This window comes from Anas acuta, chromosome 3 (genome assembly GCF_963932015.1).
Source record: "Anas acuta chromosome 3, bAnaAcu1.1, whole genome shotgun sequence".
Taxonomy (NCBI): domain Eukaryota; kingdom Metazoa; phylum Chordata; class Aves; order Anseriformes; family Anatidae; genus Anas; species Anas acuta.
Genome location: NC_088981.1, coordinates 108,342,211 through 108,365,630, shown reverse-complemented (window position 1 = coordinate 108,365,630; position 23,420 = coordinate 108,342,211). Strand labels below are relative to the sequence as shown.

General features: G+C 38.1%; 1 protein-coding gene across 7 annotated transcripts in view; it reads left to right on the top strand.

Moving 5' to 3' along the window:
* The window catches only part of PUM2 (pumilio RNA binding family member 2), a 68,809-nt gene that overhangs the window by 24,103 nt on the left and 21,286 nt on the right, over nucleotides 1-23,420 (top strand). For 5 of the 7 annotated variants that reach the window (XM_068678695.1, XM_068678691.1, XM_068678693.1 and 2 more), the window contains exons 3-12: nucleotides 4,751-4,856; nucleotides 5,153-5,340; nucleotides 5,982-6,154; nucleotides 9,465-9,735; nucleotides 10,042-10,135; nucleotides 11,660-11,785; nucleotides 12,956-13,095; nucleotides 14,684-14,822; nucleotides 21,129-21,272; nucleotides 22,326-22,607. In XM_068678695.1, the coding sequence (XP_068534796.1) occupies nucleotides 4,751-4,856; nucleotides 5,153-5,340; nucleotides 5,982-6,154; nucleotides 9,465-9,735; nucleotides 10,042-10,135; nucleotides 11,660-11,785; nucleotides 12,956-13,095; nucleotides 14,684-14,822; nucleotides 21,129-21,272; nucleotides 22,326-22,607 (1,663 nt within the window). The remainder of the gene's footprint in view (nucleotides 1-4,750; nucleotides 4,857-5,152; nucleotides 5,341-5,981; nucleotides 6,155-9,464; nucleotides 9,736-10,041; nucleotides 10,136-11,659; nucleotides 11,786-12,955; nucleotides 13,096-14,683; nucleotides 14,823-21,128; nucleotides 21,273-22,325; nucleotides 22,608-23,420) is intronic. The other 2 variants (XM_068678692.1, XM_068678694.1) reach the window with 1 other exon arrangement.

Genomic DNA, 23,420 nt, shown 5'->3' with positions numbered 1-23,420 from the left:
CAGAAATATGTGGTAATTTACTGTGCCTTTCCTGTTAATTACTCCTTAAAAGAAGATTTTAATCTAGCTAGATGGAGAGGAGGAGTTTTTTTTTCTTTTTTTTTTTTTTGTCAATGTACTTTTTGAAAAAGTTGTGAAGATAATAGAGGGTAACTTAGGGAACTGCCTTTGAAGGACCTGAATTATTTGAAAGGTAATCAGCATGCATTAGGGCTATTTGCCATGGCAGGATATGATAACGAAATAAATTCCTATTGAACAAAGATTTCAAATACTGGTCCATTTGTTTTGCTGGATCGTAGATAAAGCTTTTTGATAATTGAACCAGTGACAATATTTCTGCTTAATTTTTAAAAAATTACAGGACCGTATGCTGAAGGGAAACTAACTTACAAAAAACAAATGTCATGTTCTAGGTGCTGAACTCTTCTTGGCTGACACAGTGCTGCTATTCTTATTTGTTTTTTCTGATGTTAATGAAGCATTTAATATATTCTGCAGAACTATGAAGATTTATTTTAAAAAGAAAACAGTTCTGGTGCAGTAATCTAGTATCAGAGATCGGTATTATATTGTGACCTTGAGCTTACTAAGCCATTACACCTTTCATTTTGATAGATTCCAGGTGTCTTCATTTAACACAGGTTTTCAAATCAGTGGGTTGACTTTAGTAATTTTTTTAACGTATTGCACAACAATAGATTAGTTCCTGGAATGTATTCCGGGTTCTTTTGACCTTATTTTTTGTAATTTTAACATCCTTCCAAAATATTAGAGAAAATACCCTCATAATTAGCCATGTAAACTAGAATTGGCAGTTGTACGTTCTGTGCTTCCTTCTATGGGGAGAGGTTGAGAGACCTGGGTCTGTTCAGCCTGGAGAAGACTGAGAGGGGATCTTATCAGTGTTTACAGATATCTCAAGTGTGGGAGACGGAGGGATTTGGCCAGCCTCTCTTCAGTGCTCTATGGGGACAGGATAAGAGGTAATGGCCACAAAATGGAGCCCAGGAAGTTTGGCACCAGCATGCGAAAGAACTTCTTCACGGTGAGGGTGATGGAGCACTGGGACAGGCTGCCCAGGGAGGCTGTGGAGTCTCCTTCTCTGGAGATATTTAAGGCCTGTCTGGACACCTACCTGGGCAGCCTGCTGTAGGGAACCTGCTTTGGCAGGGGGGTTGGACCTGATGAGCTCTGGAGGTCCCTTCCAACCCCTATAATTCTGTCATTCTGCCTGCTTCAGAAGGCTTGAAAGGGAGGTTATGTCAAGGGCTCTGCTTCTAGATACTGGGGAGTTTTCTCCCTTAATTTTTCTCCCTAGATAGATTATATCTCTGAATTGAAATTAGGTTTTTTTATTCATAATTCTTAGTCTTCTTGGTCTTTTTTCCACCCACCGGGATTCAGTACTTCCTGACATTTGGAGCCCATTAGGTCTTACTGTTCACATCGTTACTGAAATTAAGGCAGTTTGTGAATCCTCAAGCAAGTATCACTTCCAGGTGCTAACACAAATGAATATAGTACAGAATCTGTTTTCATTGTACCAGAAAATACTTGGAAATAATGCATCCTGGAAGAGCTTCTGTGCAGGTATTCATCTGAGCTGGCTTCTGATAGAGCCCGGTGTGAGTCAGTGTCGGGAACAGGACTGGTAACGTGAGCCAGAAGGACTGGTTCCTAGAGCCACAGGATGGTCCTCGGTCTCTTTCTGTCTTGCAGTTCTCTGCTAATTCATTCCTTCTGTAAAGAAGCAGCCTGAAGTTTTATTAGCAAGAGATCTGCTGTATTGCAGGCATCTTTCTAAAAAGGTCTCCTAAAACTTTAGCTGTTAGACTCAAACGCAGATGCTGCTTCTGGCTCCAGCTCGCAGCTATCGTGACCCTCAAGGTCACGATGATATTCTGAAGAAATACTGACACGTGTTGCTATTTCTCTTCTCTGGGCATCTGCTGTTTGCTATTTCAGGGCTGGCATATTGGGCTTCGGGACCCTTCGTTGACCTAATACAGGCATACATGAAAATTAATTGTCAAACAGAATATAAAATAATTTTGTTCGGTAACATCTCTTCTTACAGAAATTGAGGGAATCAGTATGCACATAAATTGTGTTTTAGGGAGAACGTATCCATTTCTGGTGTCAAGACTTCATTTGGAGAAACTGTAGAAAGCTGTGTAGGAATAACTTCTGATCCTAAAAAAAAAGTCCTTAATTTAAGAGCCAGTAATTGAGACTGCAGTGACTTATCTGAGCTGGTTAAGAGGCAGCTTTAGCGTAAGTGGTTATCGTCTATGCATGGAAAGGGCTGTGTTCATCTAGCAGACATAACGAAGTCCAGTGCCAATACTGAAAAAGATACTTTGAGTGTCCTGTTGGAAGAGCTTAGTAAGAAATAGGGCATTTTTTTCCATTATTTTGAATTAGGAATTGATGTATTTTTGTACAGTTTTTCTTCAACTACAACTGACTGCATTAAATGCAGGAAATACTGAGCAAAAGGCATATCAAAGGGTAAAGCAAGATGATTATAGTTACTCGTTATATTTGTGATGACCTGTTCTTGATTACCTTTTTCTGTGGAACTAATCAAATGATTTTTTTCTTGCCTCTTAAACAGGAACACAATTACTCATTTTTTTCTTTAATTTAAAAAAAAAATCCATTAATTTAGATATTTGAGGGACTTCTTGTATAATTCAGGCAGGAGTTTCTCTTTAAATCTGTTCGATCTTAAATTTAGCCTCTGGATGCATAGATGATGGCATTATGTTTTGAGTTGAAGATTTTTGTTGTGTGCTGGAATAGTTAAGGCTGTAGGAAGTTGAGTGTATGTTTGGAACTTGAGCATGCACTTTAAAACAGAAGAAAAAAAATGCACACAAAACCCTAAACAAACAAAAAATAATCCACACACTGTAGCCTTTGCAGCTTTTCATCAGTGAATGGTTTCTTCCTCTGACAGAAATCCTGCAAATGAGTTTTGAAATCAAAACCAGTATTGCAGCGTGTTCTGCTTCAATTTGCTTATTGTTTGCCATGGTTTTGTCTGAACACCTGTGTGATGGTGGGATTGTAAAAATGATTCTCCACTTCCATACTGGGAGGTACCTGCTAATTTTATGACACCGAAGATACTGCTTGATCAGTTTTTGTTCTGACCTCCACTTCAGTTATTCCTTACAGCTCTGATCTCAGCTGGAAATATCTTTGAATTTCTATTGGGTTGCATTTAATACAAAATGTGGTTCTCCTTCCCTCTCTCAAACCTGACATTTCACAGATGACGTGAAGTGCTTGCTTGCTGTTATAATAATGTCACAAAATGAAAAGCAAGGAGTGTTGTGGACTTGGTGCAAAATTACCACATGAAGCAGAAAAAGATTAATAGATTGTCTAGGTTGATCTGAAATTTGCAATCTTTTGCTTTCTAGTTGACCTGTAATTTTAAGATTCCATGCATGTTTTCAAACCCCCAGATGGCTGGCTTCATCCAGCTCTTAAACCTGTAAAACTTCATATCCTGGTGCTCCCAAGGTGGTGGTGGTTCTCCCATGTATCGAGGGAGAGGACATCTGTCAGGGCAGGTCATAACTACGATACTCTTGCAATTATAGTACAGTCCCATAAATAGTTCTGTTGGGCTTTGGCTGTTGGTCATCTCTAACCCCAGTCTTTGTGTTATTGAATTTTTTATGTAAAGAACCCAGGGATTTAAGTATATAGCTTAGTTAATCAAAATATTTTTGTGCTAAAAGTTCTGGGAGACACAGGAAACATCAGTCAGCAATCCTTAAGTTACCAGAGAGGAGCTCCTTTCACCTCTGTTGTTTCATTATTAATATCTGTGACCTGCTAATGGCAGTCTTAACCTCTGCTTTAAGCAGCTTTCATGAACTCTTTTAAAGCTACACTAAGAAAAAAAAAGTGTTGTTAATAGTTCTATTGAGGCTCGTATTAGGCAGATGTGAAGTTGAATGATTTTTCCTATCAGTTAAGCAACAGGAGAGAGATTCTTATTTGTTTGTTGCTTCGGTCATGTCACGCCAAGCCTTGTTCTTGAAGACAGTACAGAAGTGATTCTGATACTGATAACTTTTCAACAAGCTTGAAAACTTCCTTTAGAAGTGGTAATGAAAAAAATCGTACAGCTAAATAAAATAGCTGGTAGGTGCAACTGCAAATGTGGTGGTCAGTGACTTGTAACCAGCAGATCCATATGGTGTGGAGCAGCCGACGTGTCATGGTGTGGGTTAGTTGCTTTCTGAAGTTTGGAACATGATCCGTTTGAGTGAGCTGAGCTTTATAATGAACTGCTTCTGTTTCTGTTCGTCGTGATGGTGTTAGTTAAAGGCCAAGCTTCTGAGCCAAAATGTGGAGAAGGCAGCGTTATGTTAACATTTCTGAGAGGATAGACATGGTTTAACACAGGGATTAATGTGATTACCTTTTTATCAGAACTGCTTCTGTATTCACTATCTCTTCCTCATAACTTCAGAATCTGTCTTGTTGGGGTCATTTCAACATTTTTTTTTTAATGCAGCATCAGCAACAACTTTTAAGTCTTTTTTTAAAAATTATTCCTTGGTTGTGCACGCTTTCTTATGTAAAGCTAACTTTGGTATTGGCCTCTCTAAAACAAATTGCCTGTCCTCTTTGTTATACTATTTATTTTTTTACCTATCTATCTATTTTCTTTATCTTTTTTACCTATCTATTTTAAATAAAACAATTTTCTCTTTTTAAACAGCTTTTACCTGCCAAAAAGTTTTGGGAACCTGATGATTCAGCAAAAGATGGACAAAAAGGGATATTCCTTGGTGATGAGTGGAGAGAGACTGCATGGGGAACTCCTCGTAAGTGATAAATTATGTACTGAGAAATCAGCCATGTTTAGTAAGTGTTATTTCAAAGTAAAATATTACAATGAATGATAGGTGTATGTTTAATTTGTTTTTCCTTTTGTTTTAGTTGGAAAAATCTATGTTTCACTGGTGTTTGTGTGCTAAAAATACTTTTTGAAAGTGAGGTTTGGATTTTCTTATGTACTTGAATTTTGGTCTTGTTTCACTTCTCATCTGCAATGAAATGCAAAAATATAACAAGTTGTGTTCAGAAAGTACAATTGTGATTATTTATTTATTTTTAACAGACCATTCTATGTCCCAGCCTATTATGGTACAGAGAAAGCCTGGACAGGGTTTTCATGGAAACAGTGAAGTAAATGCTGTATTGTCTCCGCGATCAGAAAGTGGTGGCCTTGGAGTGAGCATGGTAGAATATGTGTTAAGTTCCTCTCCAGCTGATAAATTGGATTCCCGGTTTAGGAAAGGAGCTTTTGTAAGTAACATAGTGTTAAGCTTGCTTAGTTATCTACTGTAGTCTTACTGAATTACATGGTTATATTTTCTACCTAATTTGTTCATTTTTTTATCTCTTCTTTTTAGAAGGAAGTGTGTAGTTGCTATCTGCCTTTCTTCCTTGGTTGGAGGGGGCAGAAGAGGTCAGAGGGAAGTGGTTTGGGAATCTTGACTAAATAGCTGTCTTAAAAACAGTACTTTCCTAATACCTTTAAATAAAGGTAGGAAAAAAGATCGCAAATCCATTAATTTAAAATCTGTAATGGGCTTTATTTTAGAACTTCCTATTTTGTGTTTCAGTATAAGGGGGTTTCATGTACTGGATGTTTTAACTGTGTAAGATAAAGTTTAATTTGAGGTGTTACTGCTTTAACAGTGCCGCTATAGTTAAGGTTGAGTTAGCTCTTCCATTATAAATCTTGGCATTCCTTTTCACATTCTGGCAGTTATTAATTGCATGTGGTTGAAACTTGATGACCAAGTTACCCACCAAATGCAATTTCATTGAAAACAAACTGTTTGTATTGTTTACGTGCACTGTAGTGTAGAATTAGGTCACCTTGTGGTGCTCCTATTGTGTTCTGTTAAATACTCAGAATCAAACAGATTCTTTTTCCTCAGGGCACTAGAGATGCTGAAACAGATGGACCTGAGAAAGGAGATCAGAAAGGCAAGGCTTCTCCATTTGAGGAGGACAAAAACAGAGATCTTAAACAAGGAGATGATGAGGATGTTACTAAAATAAATGGCAGAGGTTTGCCAAATGGAATGGATGCCGATTGCAAAGATTTTAAGTAAGCTTTTAACTGTTTCTCAAGAAGACGAGCATGTCTCTTAAGGCATTATTACAGTTCTGGTTTGTGTGTCAGCTTTAAGCATTATCCAGCTGCAGAGTGATTCTTGCTGCTACCTCACGTCCTCCCTTTCCCACTGTGCCACATGTTTCTTAGGATGTCATTAGTGTGTGTATCACTTCTCATGAGCCAGGTTCATCTTAATAAAGTCTTTCTTCAGAGTAAATGAGTACCTTCTCGATGTGGTGAATTAAAGAGGGATGAAAGCTTTCACCCTTTTAATTGCAAAGAAAATTCCTTTCTCTCTCTCTGCTTCTTTTTAATACTTTATAACTTTTGCATCTGATTGTTGTTGTAGAGAGATAGCGCTGCAGAATTTTAATTTGCCTTCTAATTTTGCTGGTGAATACCGCAGTCTAACACAGCTACTTCCCCACAAAAGTTTTTGTAGAAACCATTTATTTGGCTAAGGAGAAACGATGTATTTCTCTATTCACACAGCTGAATGTTATCTATTTGCAATATAGAATGGTGTTACGATTTAATTTGCTTTCTTACTAAACAAAATGGAGCAAGCTCAATGTTTTTGAAGTACAAACTCTTATAGGACAGCACAGCCACCCTGTTTTTGTTTTTGTTTTTTTTCACAATAATAAAATGCGTTTTAAATTGGGTGTTTTTAGAGAACTAATCTTTGATTTTAAATGACTGGTGCATTTATAACTGTCACACAGAAGAGTTAGCAGGGTTAGAAAGCTAGAGCGCTGCTCATAAATTTGTATCGATGTGATGAACGTGACTGAATAGTTGTAATTTCATTAGTTTATAATTAAACACGTATATTAAAATGTGTGTTTGAATCCCATATGTAAGTATTTCTTATCCTTTAAAAAAAAAAACACAGTGTAGTCACCTGAGGCTAAGGAAGGAGTTTGCAGGCCTATTTTTCAGGACACGTTATTGAAAAGAATATGTATCAACCATATCAGAGAGCTCAAGCTAATTACCTCCTTTCGGGAGCATATGCAAAATAAATTTGCTTCCAATATCATAAGTAGAAAATGCAGAATAAATTTTGTCCCGCTTTTCTTTTCCGGAATTTATTTCAGTTTTAAAATACTTGATTGCAAAGTACCCTTTGTATTATTTAAAGAGGGAAATGACTAAAAACTAGTGCAAAAAAGCATCCAAAGCCAGTAAACCTCTCAAAACATAAGGTCGTCCAATTTAAATGGCCCATGTAAAGTGATGGTATAGAGCCCTCCACTTAGAGGTTTATAATTGAAGTATTGACACAACTTTAACTATAGCAAGAACAGCACCAATATGAGGAGCTTCCTATGCTGAGTAAACAAGTATTAACAAAGAAACTTTGTCCTGTCTTCCTCCTTGTATTTTTATTGTACTTACTCATGGCATTTTTTTAAACTAAAATACGTACTGAAATAACTGCCTCTTCCTTTTGTTCTTCACTCTTTTGATGCTGTATGTCACTTGGGAAGAATAAGGAATGTTAAATGGCTTCAAACTCAGGTTTATTCATTGAGCAAGATAGACTTGCTAGCTAGGATACTTAGATGATAGCCCGTACATTGTACATGACTGAATGTGACAAAAACAAAACAAAACAAAAAACCTACCGTAACTCAGCTTTATCCTGAAGTATTTTGTCCAAAGTAGTAGGTTATATCGTACTGTTGACTGAGCTCATGAAAAGACTGCTTTCTAGTTAAACAGTCTTTAGAGTTGATATTAGCAAGTACATAAGTACTAGCAGATCACTTTGCATTAATCTTATGCTTTGGTGAAGAAGAGGGACTTCAGCTTCGGAGCCCTGAGGAGGGAGGAGAACAGGTACTAAAGGCTGTGTCTCTATCTTAGAATTAGTGTTCAGGCAGTGTACTGTTGGAATAGATACAATTTTAGTCCTGCAAGATTGCTTTTTCTGGTTATGAACCCAGTCTTCACAAATAAAGCAGATTTGCCTGGAATTTGTGTGTTTCCTGAGAAATGATAGATAGCTGTAATCACAGCACTCAACACAACTAATGTGTTAAGGGATCACAGACTCTCACACAACTCACTCCTGGTAGCTGACATTAAATTATTGTCAGTAAAGAAAGGCTAGTCTAAACAAAAGGTAAGATACCAGTCCAAATTAAGGTACCCTAAATTTAACGAAATGCAGGATTGGGAATCTGTTGAGGATGTGACTCCGTTGACACCTCAGTTCAGGTGTTTGCATGCAGGTGTTTGCAGGTGCACTGGGAGATTCCCCCGTAGTCAGAGGAGATGCAGTCAGTAAAGCAGTGGAGATGTGAGAATGATTCGGCTTTTACCCTACAGTTACTTCCTAGTGACTGGTCAGTTGAGTTGCTCTCTAGGCTCTGTCAATGGCACTAACTAAATTTTCATCCTCAGTGGGGTTTTAAACACCAGTGCACCTACAGATGCCTAAGTGTAGCCGTCTAAATCCCAGACAGTCCCCTCCAGCTCTTCCCGTTTGGAAAGCTGAACTTCAGGGCTTTGACACAGTAAACAATTTCCAGCTGCGTATCTCTGACTTGCTGTCAAAAGAAAAAAGGACACTCAGGTTTTTGCTCCATCCTAAGGATTTTCCTCTGGAACAATGGGCTGTGTTTATTCTTAGGAAAGTTGAGATGGAATGGATGGGGTTATAGTAGGAACGCTTTTTTCCCCTGAGCAATCATCTGGTGTAGTCTATTTAATCACTTGTGTAGGAAATGAAGTGTTTTAATTGAGTGCTAAATGAGGGACTTCCAGTTTTACTTAGAGGTGAAAAATGTATTGTTTGCTTTGAGATGTGAAGGATACTAGCTCTATTGTATGTTTGTCTTTCCCAGTTGAAGTTTTATTGTTTCCTTCTCTCCTTTGGCATGAGATCCACTTAGCCGTGTCCTTTTATTTATTTTTAATTATTTCTCTTCAGTGTGCTTTATAGTAATTGTCACCCCCAAAATGCAGTAAAGAGCCATCCCAAAAGTTACAGGTTATTGCAGTTCACTGTAAATAGCCTCAAAGTTTAGTTTGTTGTTCCTCTTACAATGATTTAGAGACATGTATATTCTAAAGTTTAAAAGAAAAAAAAAAGAAAGAAAAAGGAATTATGCTTTGAAATGGAATATATCCTTTATCTTGAGCCATCAGTGCATGCTGGTTAAAATCAGTCTCTTGTTCTCCTTTGTAACATCTCTGTTCAGAGATCCCTTTAAAGTAGAAATGCTGTACTCTGCCAATAGACAGTGTTATTTAAGACTGTAAGAGCCTATCTTGAATTTCTTCTAAACAGTCGTACCCCTGGAAGTCGACAAGCCTCCCCAACAGAAGTAGCTGAACGCTTGGGTCCCAATCCTAGCACCACAGAAGGATTAGGTCCACTTCCCAATCCTACAGCCCACAAGCCTCTGGTAGAAGAATTTTCAAATCCAGAAAATCAGAATCTAGATGCCATGGAACAAGTTGGTCTTGATTCTCTACAATTTGACTATCCTGGCAATCAGGTACAAATGGACTCTTCGGGAGCTACTGTAGGACTTTTTGACTACAATTCTCAGCAGCAGGTTAGTACTGGACTTGAAAAGATGTCAGATGGGTCCTTTAAGTTATGCATTATCCTCTTTGATAGTTGTTTAAGCATGTAATGAATTTGGTTTTATTATATGTTCTTAACGTAGTTAAAGGGAAATATATATTTAATCTGGAAGAATATTGGTGTGTCATTTTCCAGTTAAGTAACTTAGGGTAGAAGCCTGGTTTAAAATCTTTTTTTTTTTTTAATAAATAAATCCCAGTAAATTACAGCCATGACTTTTGAAAACTGAAGTGCTTCTTTTTTTCTTTTTCTTTTTTTTTTTTTTTCCTAATAGCTTTTCCAGAGGACTAATGCTCTGACTGTTCAACAGTTAACAGCAGCCCAGCAGCAGCAATACGCCCTGGCTGCAGCTCAGCAGCCACACATAGGTGAGGTTTTTGTCAAGTGCAGCAGGTGTCTGTGGAAACATTTGTGTGTGATGCTCTGGTATACTCCTGTGTTTCACCTGCTCGATTCTGATTTAGATAGATTGGTTGGCTCATTTTAGTGGTCCTTCTGAAAACTACCCTTAATTACTGCATAAGACAGTCCTGCCCTTAGAAAATGCTGTTTCCTGATTCATTCTTGTGTGTAATTTTTTTAATTTTGAACTGTTAATGTAAAGAAACGAAAGGTACTTTAAATAAGAAAAATCTCCAATAATTAGTGATAGAAACAGCACTTTTATTATGCTGTTATGCAGTTCAATATTTTTGATAGTCCAGCTAAAACCATTGTGTAGTAGAATTTGGAAATCAAACTTAGTGTTTGGGTTGATTAATTCTTTCTTTGTTAATGGCATCAAACAACACCTCTTGGTTTCTGGAAAAAAATTCCTTAGCAAGAATTTTTGCTGTCTGTTAAAGTAATGCAGTGAACGAATTGAATTCATAAAGTTCTTGCATGAAGCTCACTACCAGCTCAGCAAGGAGGCTAAGTTTCAGTGACACCAGTATCAGTTTTATCAGCCACTCTGGCAAAGATGTGCGTTTGGGGAGGGAGAAGCAGGTGAGGTTGGCACGTATGAGAAAGCAATTCCTCATTTTGGGAAGGGAGCTCCTCAAATTCTGACACAGTAGGACAGATATGAAGACACTGTAAAAGTGGTGGCTCTTCAGCATCATCCAGTTGATGGATACAGACTTGGACTTGGGAGCATGGCAGGCTGAGACATTTGTGTGAGACCACGAGTCCTCTCTAATGCCTTGCTTTGCCTTCTGAACTGCAGAGAAGCCCCCTTCCTACTAAGTGCTGGCTGAGCATTCAGCATTCATAACAAATTTAGCAGCCAGCCTCCTGTTTGGAAGGAGGAACATAGTTTGATGCCTAGCTTGATGATCCTTCAGTTGTTGCCTTCCATTACAATCTTTACATCAAATTTCGATGCTTGTGGAAGTGAGGTTAGCATTTCATAACTGGATAATTTAAATCAGATACCTGTTTTTTAAATATCTGATGGTTGTCTTTTTGTTTTGTTTTGCTACTGTCAGTGGAAAGAGGTTTATGTATCTAGCAGGTAATTCCTTATCTGGCTGATGCACCCAAGATACTAGATGGCTTGTCTGATGCAGATTTAGTTGTAAGACTAGTGCGACACGTAGATGGTTAAAGTTTGGCAAGGTAAATTCCACCTGGAATATTCCATTCTGTTTAAGGGTGGATAGATATATGAGATAATTTCTTTGGAGTCTGTAGATCAGCACTACAAAGCCGTTAGGCTCTGGGAGCAGTAACGAGGGACTGGTGAGGAAAGAAAGAAGCTTTGATTTTTATAAGGCTGTATCTGCTCTCACAAACTTCCAAAGCATAAGCAGTTCTGATTGTAACAGATATGCCTTGTGATTTGTTTGGTTTGAGTATGATAATGCTTGCTAAGGATGTTAGCTATAATTAAACTCTGTTTATTACTGTAGCAGGCGTATTCTCAGCAGGCTTGGCTCCAGCTGCTTTTGTGCCAAACCCATACATTATCAGTGCTGCTCCTCCAGGTACTGACCCATACACTGCAGCTGGATTAGCTGCAGCAGCCACCCTAGCAGGTAACTGAATGCTTCCTGGTGTTTATCTTGATAATTTTCCTGACTGAAATTAGAAAGTCCATCCTGTTTATTTTTTGTTAAAGGTATTTCTAGGAAGGAGGGACTTGTAGGGAAATATTTGCAGTTTTGAATTTTTCCACTCTGTAAAGGGGTTCGGTTCTTGTTACGTATGCATTCGGAATATTTCTTTCCTTTGAGCATCTGTATGCAACAGGTTTCTTCTTTTCTAAAAAAAGTTTATCATTAACGAGGTTGTATCTGACATTAGTAGAACATCTTATTTTCAGACGATGAGACAGCTGGCATTTCCTCCTACGTTTTTACTCAGTGCATGAGTTTTCTAATTCCAGATTTTCTCCTTCCCAGTGGGCATGAGAATAAAGTGGGTCTCCAGTGTGCTCAAACCCAGACACCAGATAAGCCCCAAGCCCAGGAAAATCTCTTTAAAAGTTGATACCACTGTGAAACAACACTACTGAGCATTCAAGTCCCAGCTTAGTGCTCAGACCTGAGCCTAACATTTCAAAAAATTCCAGAACTCCAGTTGGTGGTTTCACAGGAAAGGCAGTAGAACAGATGTATTATGTATTTGTATACTTACTTGTATACAACACAATGATATAAAAAGCTCTTTATAAGAAGAAATAATAAGCATTCTTCTATGTGTTCTATTTACCTGCAGGCTGAAAGGTAAGCGTGCAAGATTAAGCACACGCTGCAGTGTGTGGTGTAGTGGGCAGGGAGGGAGAGGCAGTAGTCATGTGCACATAAAGGAATTACACAGAAAGGAGGAACAGTGGATGGCCAAAGGCTCAGTAAATCACTGCTGGGGGGATGAATGTGGCTTATTCCATGACATCCTTTTTCCAGCCATGGGAACTGATTTTGAGTGTTCTTTGATTAAGCGTTAATTACTCTAAGTTTTCCCTTTTATCACCTGAGCCTCACAAGATTATTTTTTCTTGGAGAAGTTACAACTTCATAAGAATCATTTAAATTAACCCATTTGTGTTAATGTGTAACCATTTGGCTAATATGGGAGAATTTATTTTTGAATACTGATTTTTGTTTGACATTCAGAAGATAGATCAATGAGAGATGCTACAAGCAATGTAAACAATAATTTTAATTGGCTGCAATACATAGAATAATCAAGTTCTCTGTTTTTAGGTCCTGCTGTGGTTCCACCTCAGTATTACGGTGTTCCATGGGGGGTGTATCCAGCCAATTTATTTCAGCAGCAAGCTGCAGCAGCAAATACCACAGCAAATCAGCAAGCGGCTTCACAGGCACAACAGGGGCAGCAACCGGTACGTTCCTCCTGTAAAGGAGACATGCCTTTAAAGCCCTAACTTACCTTTTTCAATCTGTAAAACAGATCAGATTCCAGAAGACTTTACTGGATTCTTCTTGTTCTGTTATAACAATGAGTGAATATTAATGAATTTACTGTTTGATTTCTTTTAGTTCTCAATTTCTTTACATTACTGATTATCGTCTTAAAATTCACTTATTGCATACCAAATATTTGGCTTGTTTTGCAGTCACAATTTCTAAAAATACATGAAAAATAGTTTCTTGAATCTAGGTTGCTGTGCTGTTATGAGTTTACCTGTCCAGATAACATGGTGTGTGTACTTAAACTTTAAAGTAAAATTTAAAACTAATCTAGGAAAATAAACATGAGGGCTGGAAAGGGGATGGCATGGTAATTTATATTACAACACCCGTGTGTTTCCTATTATTTTTACCTTGGTAAATCATGACTAAGGAATTGGTACAAGAACTTGTTGGGATTTTCCTTAAGTGACTTTAAAAAATAATAATAATTTTCTACAGTTATTCTTGATGCAGTTTTGAAGCCTTAATGTGATACTCCAGTACAAAAAAAATGGCCTTTTTTCCAGAAATGAAAAATTCAAGATTTACAATAACATTATGCTTGATAGATGCTTGAATGAATGTTAGTTCATCTTCTACTAGCTATATGGTTAACTTCAGTGCCATTTGTAGGATTTTGATGTATAAGAGATGACTTAGAGTTACCATGAAAAACTTCAAGTTTCCTCATCATCATGGTTTTGCTATTTGGTGGAGCTTTCCTCCTACTGATCATGGTTATTGGTGAACTGCATCAGTTGAATTTGCATCTCCAGTAGCCTTTTGCTTTCTCTATAAAAATTAATATCCAGTTGGTACAAATCACATGTAATATATTTTATGGGGATATATTACAAATCTAGGGGATTGGAGTTGGATGATCTTTAAGGTCCCTTTCAACCCGAGCCATTCTATTATATTGTTTTCTTATTATTTTGGACCCAGAAAATATTATTTAAGCTGAGAGGAATAAAGTAGTTGCAATAATTTTGATTGCTTTTTCAATCTGATTGATTCCCACAGATAGGCTGTCAGAACATAATAAAAGAAACTTGTGTTGTAGGGTGATGTGTTACATGAATTTTTAAACCTTAATGGGTGCGTTTTTACAGCATTGTTGGCAGAGTAGTATTAATTATTTAGACTACAGGCTTTGAAGTATTTATACTAACACTGATCGAGTGCCTAAGAGTAATGTAAGCAAGTAATAAATGTATTTGTCAAGGAAGGATGAGTGTTCAGTTAATCTGGATCACAAATGTTACCACTTTGAGATTTTCTTTTACTTCATGCTCATTATCATTGATGAAGCATACATATACTTTGTCACACCTGTGAGCAAATTCATTTGCTTGTTTTTCTTTATATATCCTTGAAACTGATAAGGTGGAGTATTCAAAATACGAAATTCAAAATTTATATCAAATATGCAAAGCAACTGTTCTAGACCTTTTGCAGGATATGATGGATTTGTTTTCTTACCTTTTAAGAAAATGGTGTCATGTTGGCCTTTTGCAGGTTCTGCGTGCTGGAGCAACTCAGCGCCCACTTACTCCCAATCAGGGTCAGCAAGGGCAGCAGGCAGAGTCACTTGCAGCAGCTGCAGCAGCAAATCCAGCTTTGGCTTTTGGTCAGGGTCTTGCTACAGGCATGCCAGGTATGTACATCTACCACTGAATTAAGAGCATACTTGAATGTTAAAATATTGGTGGTGTTAGATACCAACTTAACTATCAAAGTCCTGCTGTGTTTATGATTAACTTCTTAGAATTGAGTTTTACATAGTCATATGTTCATAAAATACTCACAGAGGATTCTTCAAACACAGGAGTCAATCGAGCATTTTTGATTTGAAGCATTTTCTCTGCTGTTACAAATGCATGCACAAGGGATATCACAATTTCATATATAATGAAGCAAATCATGCTGTCTTAAAAGGTTATGAATTGTTTAAATGGTTACTCTGATGCAACATGAAGTAATAATTTGTCTTTCTGAAGTATTTTTTTTTTTTTACCCGTGGCATGTTATAATAATAATTTAAAATCTAAAAATCAGAACCCAAAAATAAATTTAAAAGGAGATAACTGCCTAATTTCCTCTGAAGACCCCAATGTCCTTGAAGTGGAGGTACTCTACAAAGTTTGGAGGCTCAGATGTTTTCAGCAGGCATGGCTTCTGACTTCTAGGGAATGGTTATTCTGTGTCTCAGTACGTGTCATAAATTCATAATGTCGGTTTGAATTTCAGCATCCTTTTTAAATGCTAGGTACAATTACCAGAGCAAGAACAAGTAACGCATACTTGGCCCTTCATTGGATACCTTCCCCGGTATCAAAGTTAAGTTTTTACACAGTTAAATGAGGTAAAGTTGATGGTAGCTGCAAATGCGCTCCACTTGCACAGGTTGTGTCCCTTGTTAGCAGTACTGCGAAAATGCCTTGCAGCCTACAGATGGATGGATACAGTTTGTCACTGGATGCTCTGGGACTCTACTGCGTGCTTCACCCAGCAGTGGGATTTCATACCTCTAGCTGCAGAATAGACTGACTATTGTACGTTGTCTGCTCTGTTTTATAACTTTTATTTTGTTCCATGCAGTACTATCTTCAGCTTTTAGCATCTTTCTCTTCCTCCTAAAATGAGAAGTCATCAAAGTGTGCTGTCATAGCACCTTTCAAGTGGTTTCTCTGCACCTCCCCAAAGCAGCAGAGAAGGCCTGCAAACAGCACAGCTTATCAGAGATGCTGTAGGCATCTTTGCAAAAGCCTCAAAGGCTTATCTGTGCCTTTTTGTGTGTGTTTTGTGGTTTGCTTTTTTGTTTGTTACTGCTGCTTATTAGCTCTTCCTTTCCACATGGAGCTTGAGGATTGTGGAGTGGCCTGTGCCTTGTAACAAGCTTGTGACACTTAGCTGTAGTCAGATCTGAGAAGGCCTTCATTATAGAAAGACTTATATGTGGCATTATTTTATAAAAGTATCCACATTAGATAATTCAAGGGTAGTTCTTAAAGCTCACAAAAGGCAAAAGCCCCCTCTCATCTGAGGTGCAAAGAGAATGTCGGAAATCTACTAAGTCTATTTCCAAAAAAATTATTGTTCTCTTTTAAAATCATCAAAAGTGAAATAGGTTTGTCACTGGAGTTGTGCAGTTACATTTGAAGTTCTTCTGGTCCTAATGTAGCAAGTCATTCAGTAACAAGAGTTCTTAAACCCAGGCAGTTTCTGGTAAGAAGAATGCGCAAGGCAAGGTCAGAGGGTACTCCCAATTTCATCATCTGTGTTCAGTACACATCTGTTTCTCCAAATAAAACCAGCCTTTATCACAGAGGAGGGCTGCGTTGGGCTTAGTCATCCAGATTTGGGAATTTCCATGTCCTCAGTTGTCTGAGGAGCTGTTGTGCTCCCAGGAGATGTAGCTGCTGTACAGATGCTGCAGGGCTGCTCCGTGTACCCTTAAATAGATGTCTGGTGGCTTAATCATGTGGAGATTTTGTTGCTTGTATAGGCTAGGTCAGGTGTAACTTCAGTTATATCCAGTTCACTCAAGTCTAGCTGACACTGCAGTGGTGCATCTAGTGTGCAGATGGACATCATCACAGAATGGCTCGGGTTGGAAGGGACCCCAAAGATCATCCAGTTCCAACCCCCTGACACAGGCAGGGACACCTCCCACCAAAGGTTGCCCAAAGCCCCATCCAGCCTGGCCTTGAGCACCTCCAGGGATGGAGCATCCACAGCTTCTCTGGGCAGCCTGTGGCAGTGCCTCACCACCCTCTGCGTAAAGAACACGTACATAAGTTGTCTGAATTATGTGCATAAAACACTAAAATCAACAGTTTCGGTTTATTGGCATTGGGAGTTTTATTACCTAGAAGAATTTGTAGTGTGCCATTGCACTGGGCTGTGCTCTCTGTACCTCCCAGGAAATAGAAGTCAAATTTAATTGTGGCAGATATACAGGGAATTAAGGGTATTGGCAAAATTGCAATGGTTATAGCAAGTCTAAATCATTTACTGATAGGAAAATACGTGCTGAATGTGATTTGTTGAGAGGAAGAGCACAGAGATAAGGCTGTGTACATCTTTATCAAGACAAGCAAAAGGATACAGCAGTTCAGTTCTCGGTGAGCTTGGGAGACTGAAGCGGAGGATGCAACATTTAAGGAAAGAAGATGAAAAGCTGAATAAATTTTCAAATCTCTATGCAGAGGAGAATAGCTGGATCTTGGGAATGTTCAGAAGGAAGAAGCTGTAAATTTCTCTACACAGGGACTCCACAGTGACTTGCAGGTTATGATCCAGAGTGGGGGGAGAGGTGTCAGGGTGGTGGTGTTAAAAGGGGCAGATAAGTGAGCTGGCAGTAGGAAGTGTCACATCTGTCAACTTGAGCAGAGAGAAGTGACAAACTTTGACATATGTTTGGCGTAAACCTGTGTCATCAGCGAGGGAAGATGCATAGAGAGAAAGGAGTAGGAGATCTGGGCAGAGCTTTGTGTTATTATATATATAAAAAAGTGAGAAGAGTGTATGAACTATCCAATGAAAGGCACTGAAGAAATTACTGGATGGATAAAAGCAATGCCGAGCATGGGTTGTAAGAGCCAAGAGAACATAATCTCCTCTCGTTTTCTCATTCTGTAAGAACATTTAAAGTTTGTGTGACAGGAATCCAAAAACTTTTCAACGTGTGGCTTTGGAGACATTTGGAAATGATTTCAGTAAAGCAGAACACTGGTAAACCAGGATGTTTATTTTAGTATTCCCTGCTGATCTTGAGACAGTAAGTGTAGATAGAGCAGCCAAGTTCTAAGATGAAAGGTGTGCTTAGGATATGATTAGGAAGCAGAGTGTGCTTTTTTTCTTGTTCCACTCTAAGACCACGGGAAGCTTGAATGTGAAGTCACCGAAATGAGGTTTGATGGCTGTTAATTTGAGGGGGAAATTGCATAGCCACAGGGAGGAGGAGAGTTGATGGAGAGATAATAAAAAACAAAACACAAGGAGAGAGGGAATTAGAGTGGAGAAGACCTGGCAAGTCACCATCGTGCCTTTGAGAAGGGAGAAAGGTGGGAAATAGTGTCTGTCGTTGTGCATGCCTCTCCGGGGTAGGGCACAAAGCTTGTCAAATAACAGTGTGATGAGGGAGGGGATGGCAGAAGGTTTCAACTTTGCCACGAGAGCTGCTGTGCTTCCATATTTGTGATGGCAAAGCAAATAATTTCATGCCTCACTTTGAGGCTCCAGATGCACTTGGCAAGGTCTCAGATATTAAATAATCTCTGTGTTGCTTTCTTCTGGTGGCTTGAGTAGAAAGCAGAGAAGTGCCATTATGTGTCACCTCAGAGATGAGGAGCGTGGAAGCATCTCTCCATTCTCATACTTAGCTCAGGCCTTCTGAATCACAGAATCATCTGGGTTGGAAGAGACATCCAAGATCACCGAGTCCAGCCTCTGACCTAACACTAACCAGTCCTCCACTAAACCATATCACCAAACTCTACCTCTAAATGTCTTTTAAAGACCTCCAGGGATGGTGACTCAACCACTTCCTTGGGCAGCCAAATTCCAATGCCAAACAACCCTTTTGGTAAAGAAGTTTTTATTTTGTGGATGGGCTGTATCTCAGTGCTAATGACCTAGCTTATTATTACTAGTTTTAAGTGGCCTGTTTGTGGTTGGTGTAAGAGTGGCAAGTAAGTGTCAAGAGAATTGTGGATTTTTTAATACAAAGGTCAAGTGCAAGTTGCTTCTGTTTTTTAATTTGGTGGTTTTTGTTCTCAGTTACTTTATGAAAACTGAAATTAATGTGTTAAAACACATTAGTATTAATTCCAGAAAATTTAATTAACTACAGTAGGGTAATTTTTTTATTAATTTTTCTTTTTCTTCCCCACCCCAAGTATTTCACATTGGAAAATAGGCTTATTTACATTATGTGGGCCTGAAGTCGTATAAGAGTGCTGTGTATTAGTTTCAGGTGAGATCAAGGGTGTAAATACATGATCAGTCCCTTTTTATGTAGCTGTAGCATTGTCTGTGGGTTCGAACATCTGGAGAGAGTAGGAGGACAGAGCAAATCCTGGTAAGTGTTAACCAGTTCTGAGTTTTCGAAGAGTGTTTTTCTATGATAACAGCAACAACCCAAAGCAGGACCAGCATGATCTTACCAATTAAACATGCTATGAGTAGAAGTAGAAAAGGAAAAGGTAATTAAATATTGTTAAATTAAACATTAAAATAATCAGTCTCACATCTCCCTAGCTTGGGAAGAGGTGAAGGTAGTGGAGCAGCACAACTCAGTTGTGCAGGTGGAACAGGCAGTGGCAGTTAAAGTTTTTGGACCAATTTCATTGTAAGACCCTGCTTTGGTTCTTTTTAGCTAAGTCACCCTGTGCTGCTGATGGGGAAAGAGAAAGTAGATGCACCTGCACCTAGAATGCAAAGCAAATAAGGAGCAGTGAGAAAAAGCAGGTTGAGGATGATAGTACTGGCAAGTTTTTGTAATTAGCACTACGCATGCATCTTGAACATGGAATTGAACCTGAACTTCTGGATTTTCATCACTCCTTTCCTGTTCGGGTAATACCTGAGTCTCTTCATATCTTCAAATTTTCATAGTGTGAGAGAATTTGGACTTGAATCTCCAGCTTCCCTGCCCATAGCCACCAGGCTGTAGGCAGCTGGTGTTTCTAGCTCTGTTTTTGAAGCGAGGCTTGTGAGCAGAAGAGATTATACATCTTGTTTTAGAAGTTAAGGAGAACAAACATGACTTGTGAGCCTGGTGATGAAGGTATTCACCTGGAATTAGAGGCCCTGGTCCTTATGCTGAGGTCTGTACCTGTTTCAGAGAGAGCTTGAGAAATTATGCCCTCTGTTAGACCTGGTTTTAAACGTGCATATTGACTGCAGACGATGTGCGAAGTCTTCATTCTTACAAAACAGTCATTTGTGTGATTTTTGCAAAATCTTTTTTTTTTCTTAACAGCATGAGTAATATTTGAATATGGAAGGAACATTGAAATTCTCTTTTCTCACTGCTTTATATTTAATAGTCAAACTACAAATTAGTGCTACAGTTCTGTTGTCAGTATCCTTTCCTAGGTTATTCTAGCTCTTGTCTTCCATTTTTAGGGATTCTTATTCCAGTTCTCCAACTTGATTATAAAGTATCAGAGCTTTAAAATAAATCCTCTTGCTCTTGTGCTAAATAAGAGTTTTTTTTTCTCTTTTGTATCTTTTCCTTTGCTTCATTCATGTCTTTTGTAGTATTTTTGTTCCTATTGCTTGCTTTTTTCCATTTTCAACTCAACTTCCTTTCTCCTCTAGTTTGAACTCTGTCAACTGAACGAAATGGTACTTGGATTACAGTCTGTTCTGTGAAACTGACTGGGACTAGATCGTTTTTATTGCTCTAAAATACTCGTGCATGTGGAGCACTCATTTCGTAATGTATTTTTGTCAGTGGTCTTTAAAATGTGGCTAGGCAATATAAGGAATTGCCGAACTTGCACATGGTCCAGCCCTTTAACTGTATAGATTTCAGTACCTTTTCAGGAGTATGAGACAGTTGTAGAATATTTAAAATTGCTGAAAAGAAGAAAAAAAAGATTCAGTAGTGATCCAGTTCTGACAAGTTGTGGCATTACTCTACCTTTTCAACTGTGGTATTGGAAACTTGATTTATTAACCTTGAAGATACACACTCAACTTCAGATCACTAAATTTAGCTGTTCTAGTTTCTTAAAGATGATGTAGAATACTCCTAGGCTTTTATAAGATTTTGGAGCTCTTTTACGGTGTTCTTTTTTTTTCTCTTTTGATGTCTGGTTGATGTTCTGGGGCACTACTGCAGAAATGCTGTTTTCCCCATCATGGTGTGGTGCCAAGATATTTCAATGAAAGAAGCGTTGGCTGATCAAGACAACATGTACTCCTAATTCTTTTATTCTGTATTGTGTAGGCTATCAAGTACTAGCTCCCACTGCCTATTATGATCAGACTGGTGCCTTAGTAGTAGGCCCTGGAGCAAGAACTGGCCTTGGAGCACCAGTCAGATTGGTGGCCTCAACCCCTGTTATAATCAGTTCTGCAGCAGCACAAGCAGGTAAGTATTGGGTCCTCCAGGGAGCTTTCTTCCCATTTTGTACTGAATTTCAGCAATGTTAGTTGACTAGTATTTCATATTGTTGATTTGGTTGGTATGCATCCTGTGAGGCTTTCCAGTTGTGGAGGATATACCATGCATGATCTTTTTTATTTTTTCACCTCCCTTTCTCTACCACACACAGCTGTTTTACTGTTTTTCAGAGATGCAGCTTTCCTCTTTTGTTTTTTTTTAATTCAGGTTTGCAGTCCACTCCCCATACACATACAGGCACATTTCTGCAAATGCTGTTGCCACTCTGATAAGAACAATTTCCCCTTTTCTCTCCCCATGCATACAACACACATTGCTCGTTGCTCCCCAGAAGAAGCATCATTTCATTGCTTCGGCCTGGCAGAATATGATGGAGTATTCTGGGGCCTTGCTATGCTTTTCTTATGAAAGTATTCTTTTTGTTTTTTGTTTTGTTTTGTTTTGTTTTTCCCATGACAAGTATGGCAAGGAAAAAATACTTAATGGATAGCAGAAAAGGAGAATTAGTACTGTGAAAAGTATAGAGCTTTCTTTTTCATTAGGTTCAGTCTGGTACCACTTCATTAAAGCACTGTATTTATTGTATTTATTAAATTAAAATCCAAAATATTAACACCAGATGAATTAATGTTTAGAAAATGGGATTTTAAGCTAATCTGTAGGCTTCCTACTGTGACATTAGTTGCTGAAGATGTCTTTGTTAGCTGCAACTCTGCCATTGTGAATTTGAGTATTGAAGTACAGTTCAGTGAACAATAATGTCTTACATGTTTACACTGAAAATTCTCTCCATTACATTAACTATTCTGCATCTTTGAATAGCTTACAACATACGCTGTCTTCATTTTTTTCCATCGTAATTAAGACTGCATTATATTATAAAGTCTCTTTTAGTCCTTTAATATGTGAATTTTTGCTTGTTTAAGAGGGTTTCGAAAAATAAGATTTAGATCTGAATAGTCCATTTTCAGTCAGAAATGTTTGGGAGAGTAATGACGATTGAAAACGTGTGTTTTACAGCTGCAGCTGCTTCAGCTGGAGGAACAGCAAACAATCTCGCGGGAGCCACGAACGGTCTATTTCGGCCCCTTGGTGCCCAGCCACAACAACAGCAACAGCAAACAAATAGTAGCCTACAATCCAATTCATTTTATGGCAGTAACTCTTTGACCAATAACTCCCAAAACAGTTCCCTTTTTTCCCATGGTCCTGGCCAACCAGGAAGTACATCTCTTGGCTTTGGAAGTAGCAGCTCTTTAGGAGCAGCTATCGGCTCCGCACTTGGTGGATTTGGCTCATCAGGTAGGTCGTTAACGTAGTGAGGACATTGTGAGACTTGTGTGATAAGGAAAAAAAAATGTATCTGTATCCAGACACATTATATGCACATACATTTCCAAAATCAATGTTGAAAAAAAGTTATTCAAGTTTAAAGCAAATTATAGGTGAAGAAAAAGGGGGTTTAATTTTGCTCTGTATACAAGATTAATTTTTGAAAAATACCCTGTAGTTTAAGATACCTCCAAAATGTTTTTCCATATTGAGCATTGTACTTTGCCCCAGAACTTTATATTGATTTTTTTATTAAGCTTATTTTTTTTATTTGCAAACATGTCTTCATTTTGTGTTTAAAATAACAATCGATTACTTTTAAGATACGCATTCTTTTGTTGTTCTTCCTATATCAGGAAAATTTCCATCTTTTTTTTTTTTTTTAATATCACATGATACTCTAAATTTAATCAAATATTGCAGTGTTTCTTTCCATAACATTTTTTGAGGATTTAGGCTGTCATCCTGGAAGGACTGAAAACCTAATAATAGTCCTCGTTAATTTCAATAGGTTTAATCTTAGATACATTTAAGCAGAGTTTGGGGCCTTAAATTATAGCAACAGATGCTCCTGTTTATGTTATCAAAAAAAAAAAATAGTTGTCATCTTTTGTATGCTCTATAGCAGAAATTCATTCTCACAGATTTAAATATAAAAGGTAGGTTTTCTTATATTTAAGGTTCAGCGTTAGTAAGGGAAGTTAGATGTTTTTTCCAAAGAATATTTCCTTTGGCCTGTTAGTGTCTGAGTTACAGAACTGATTTGTTTACTTTTATTATTTT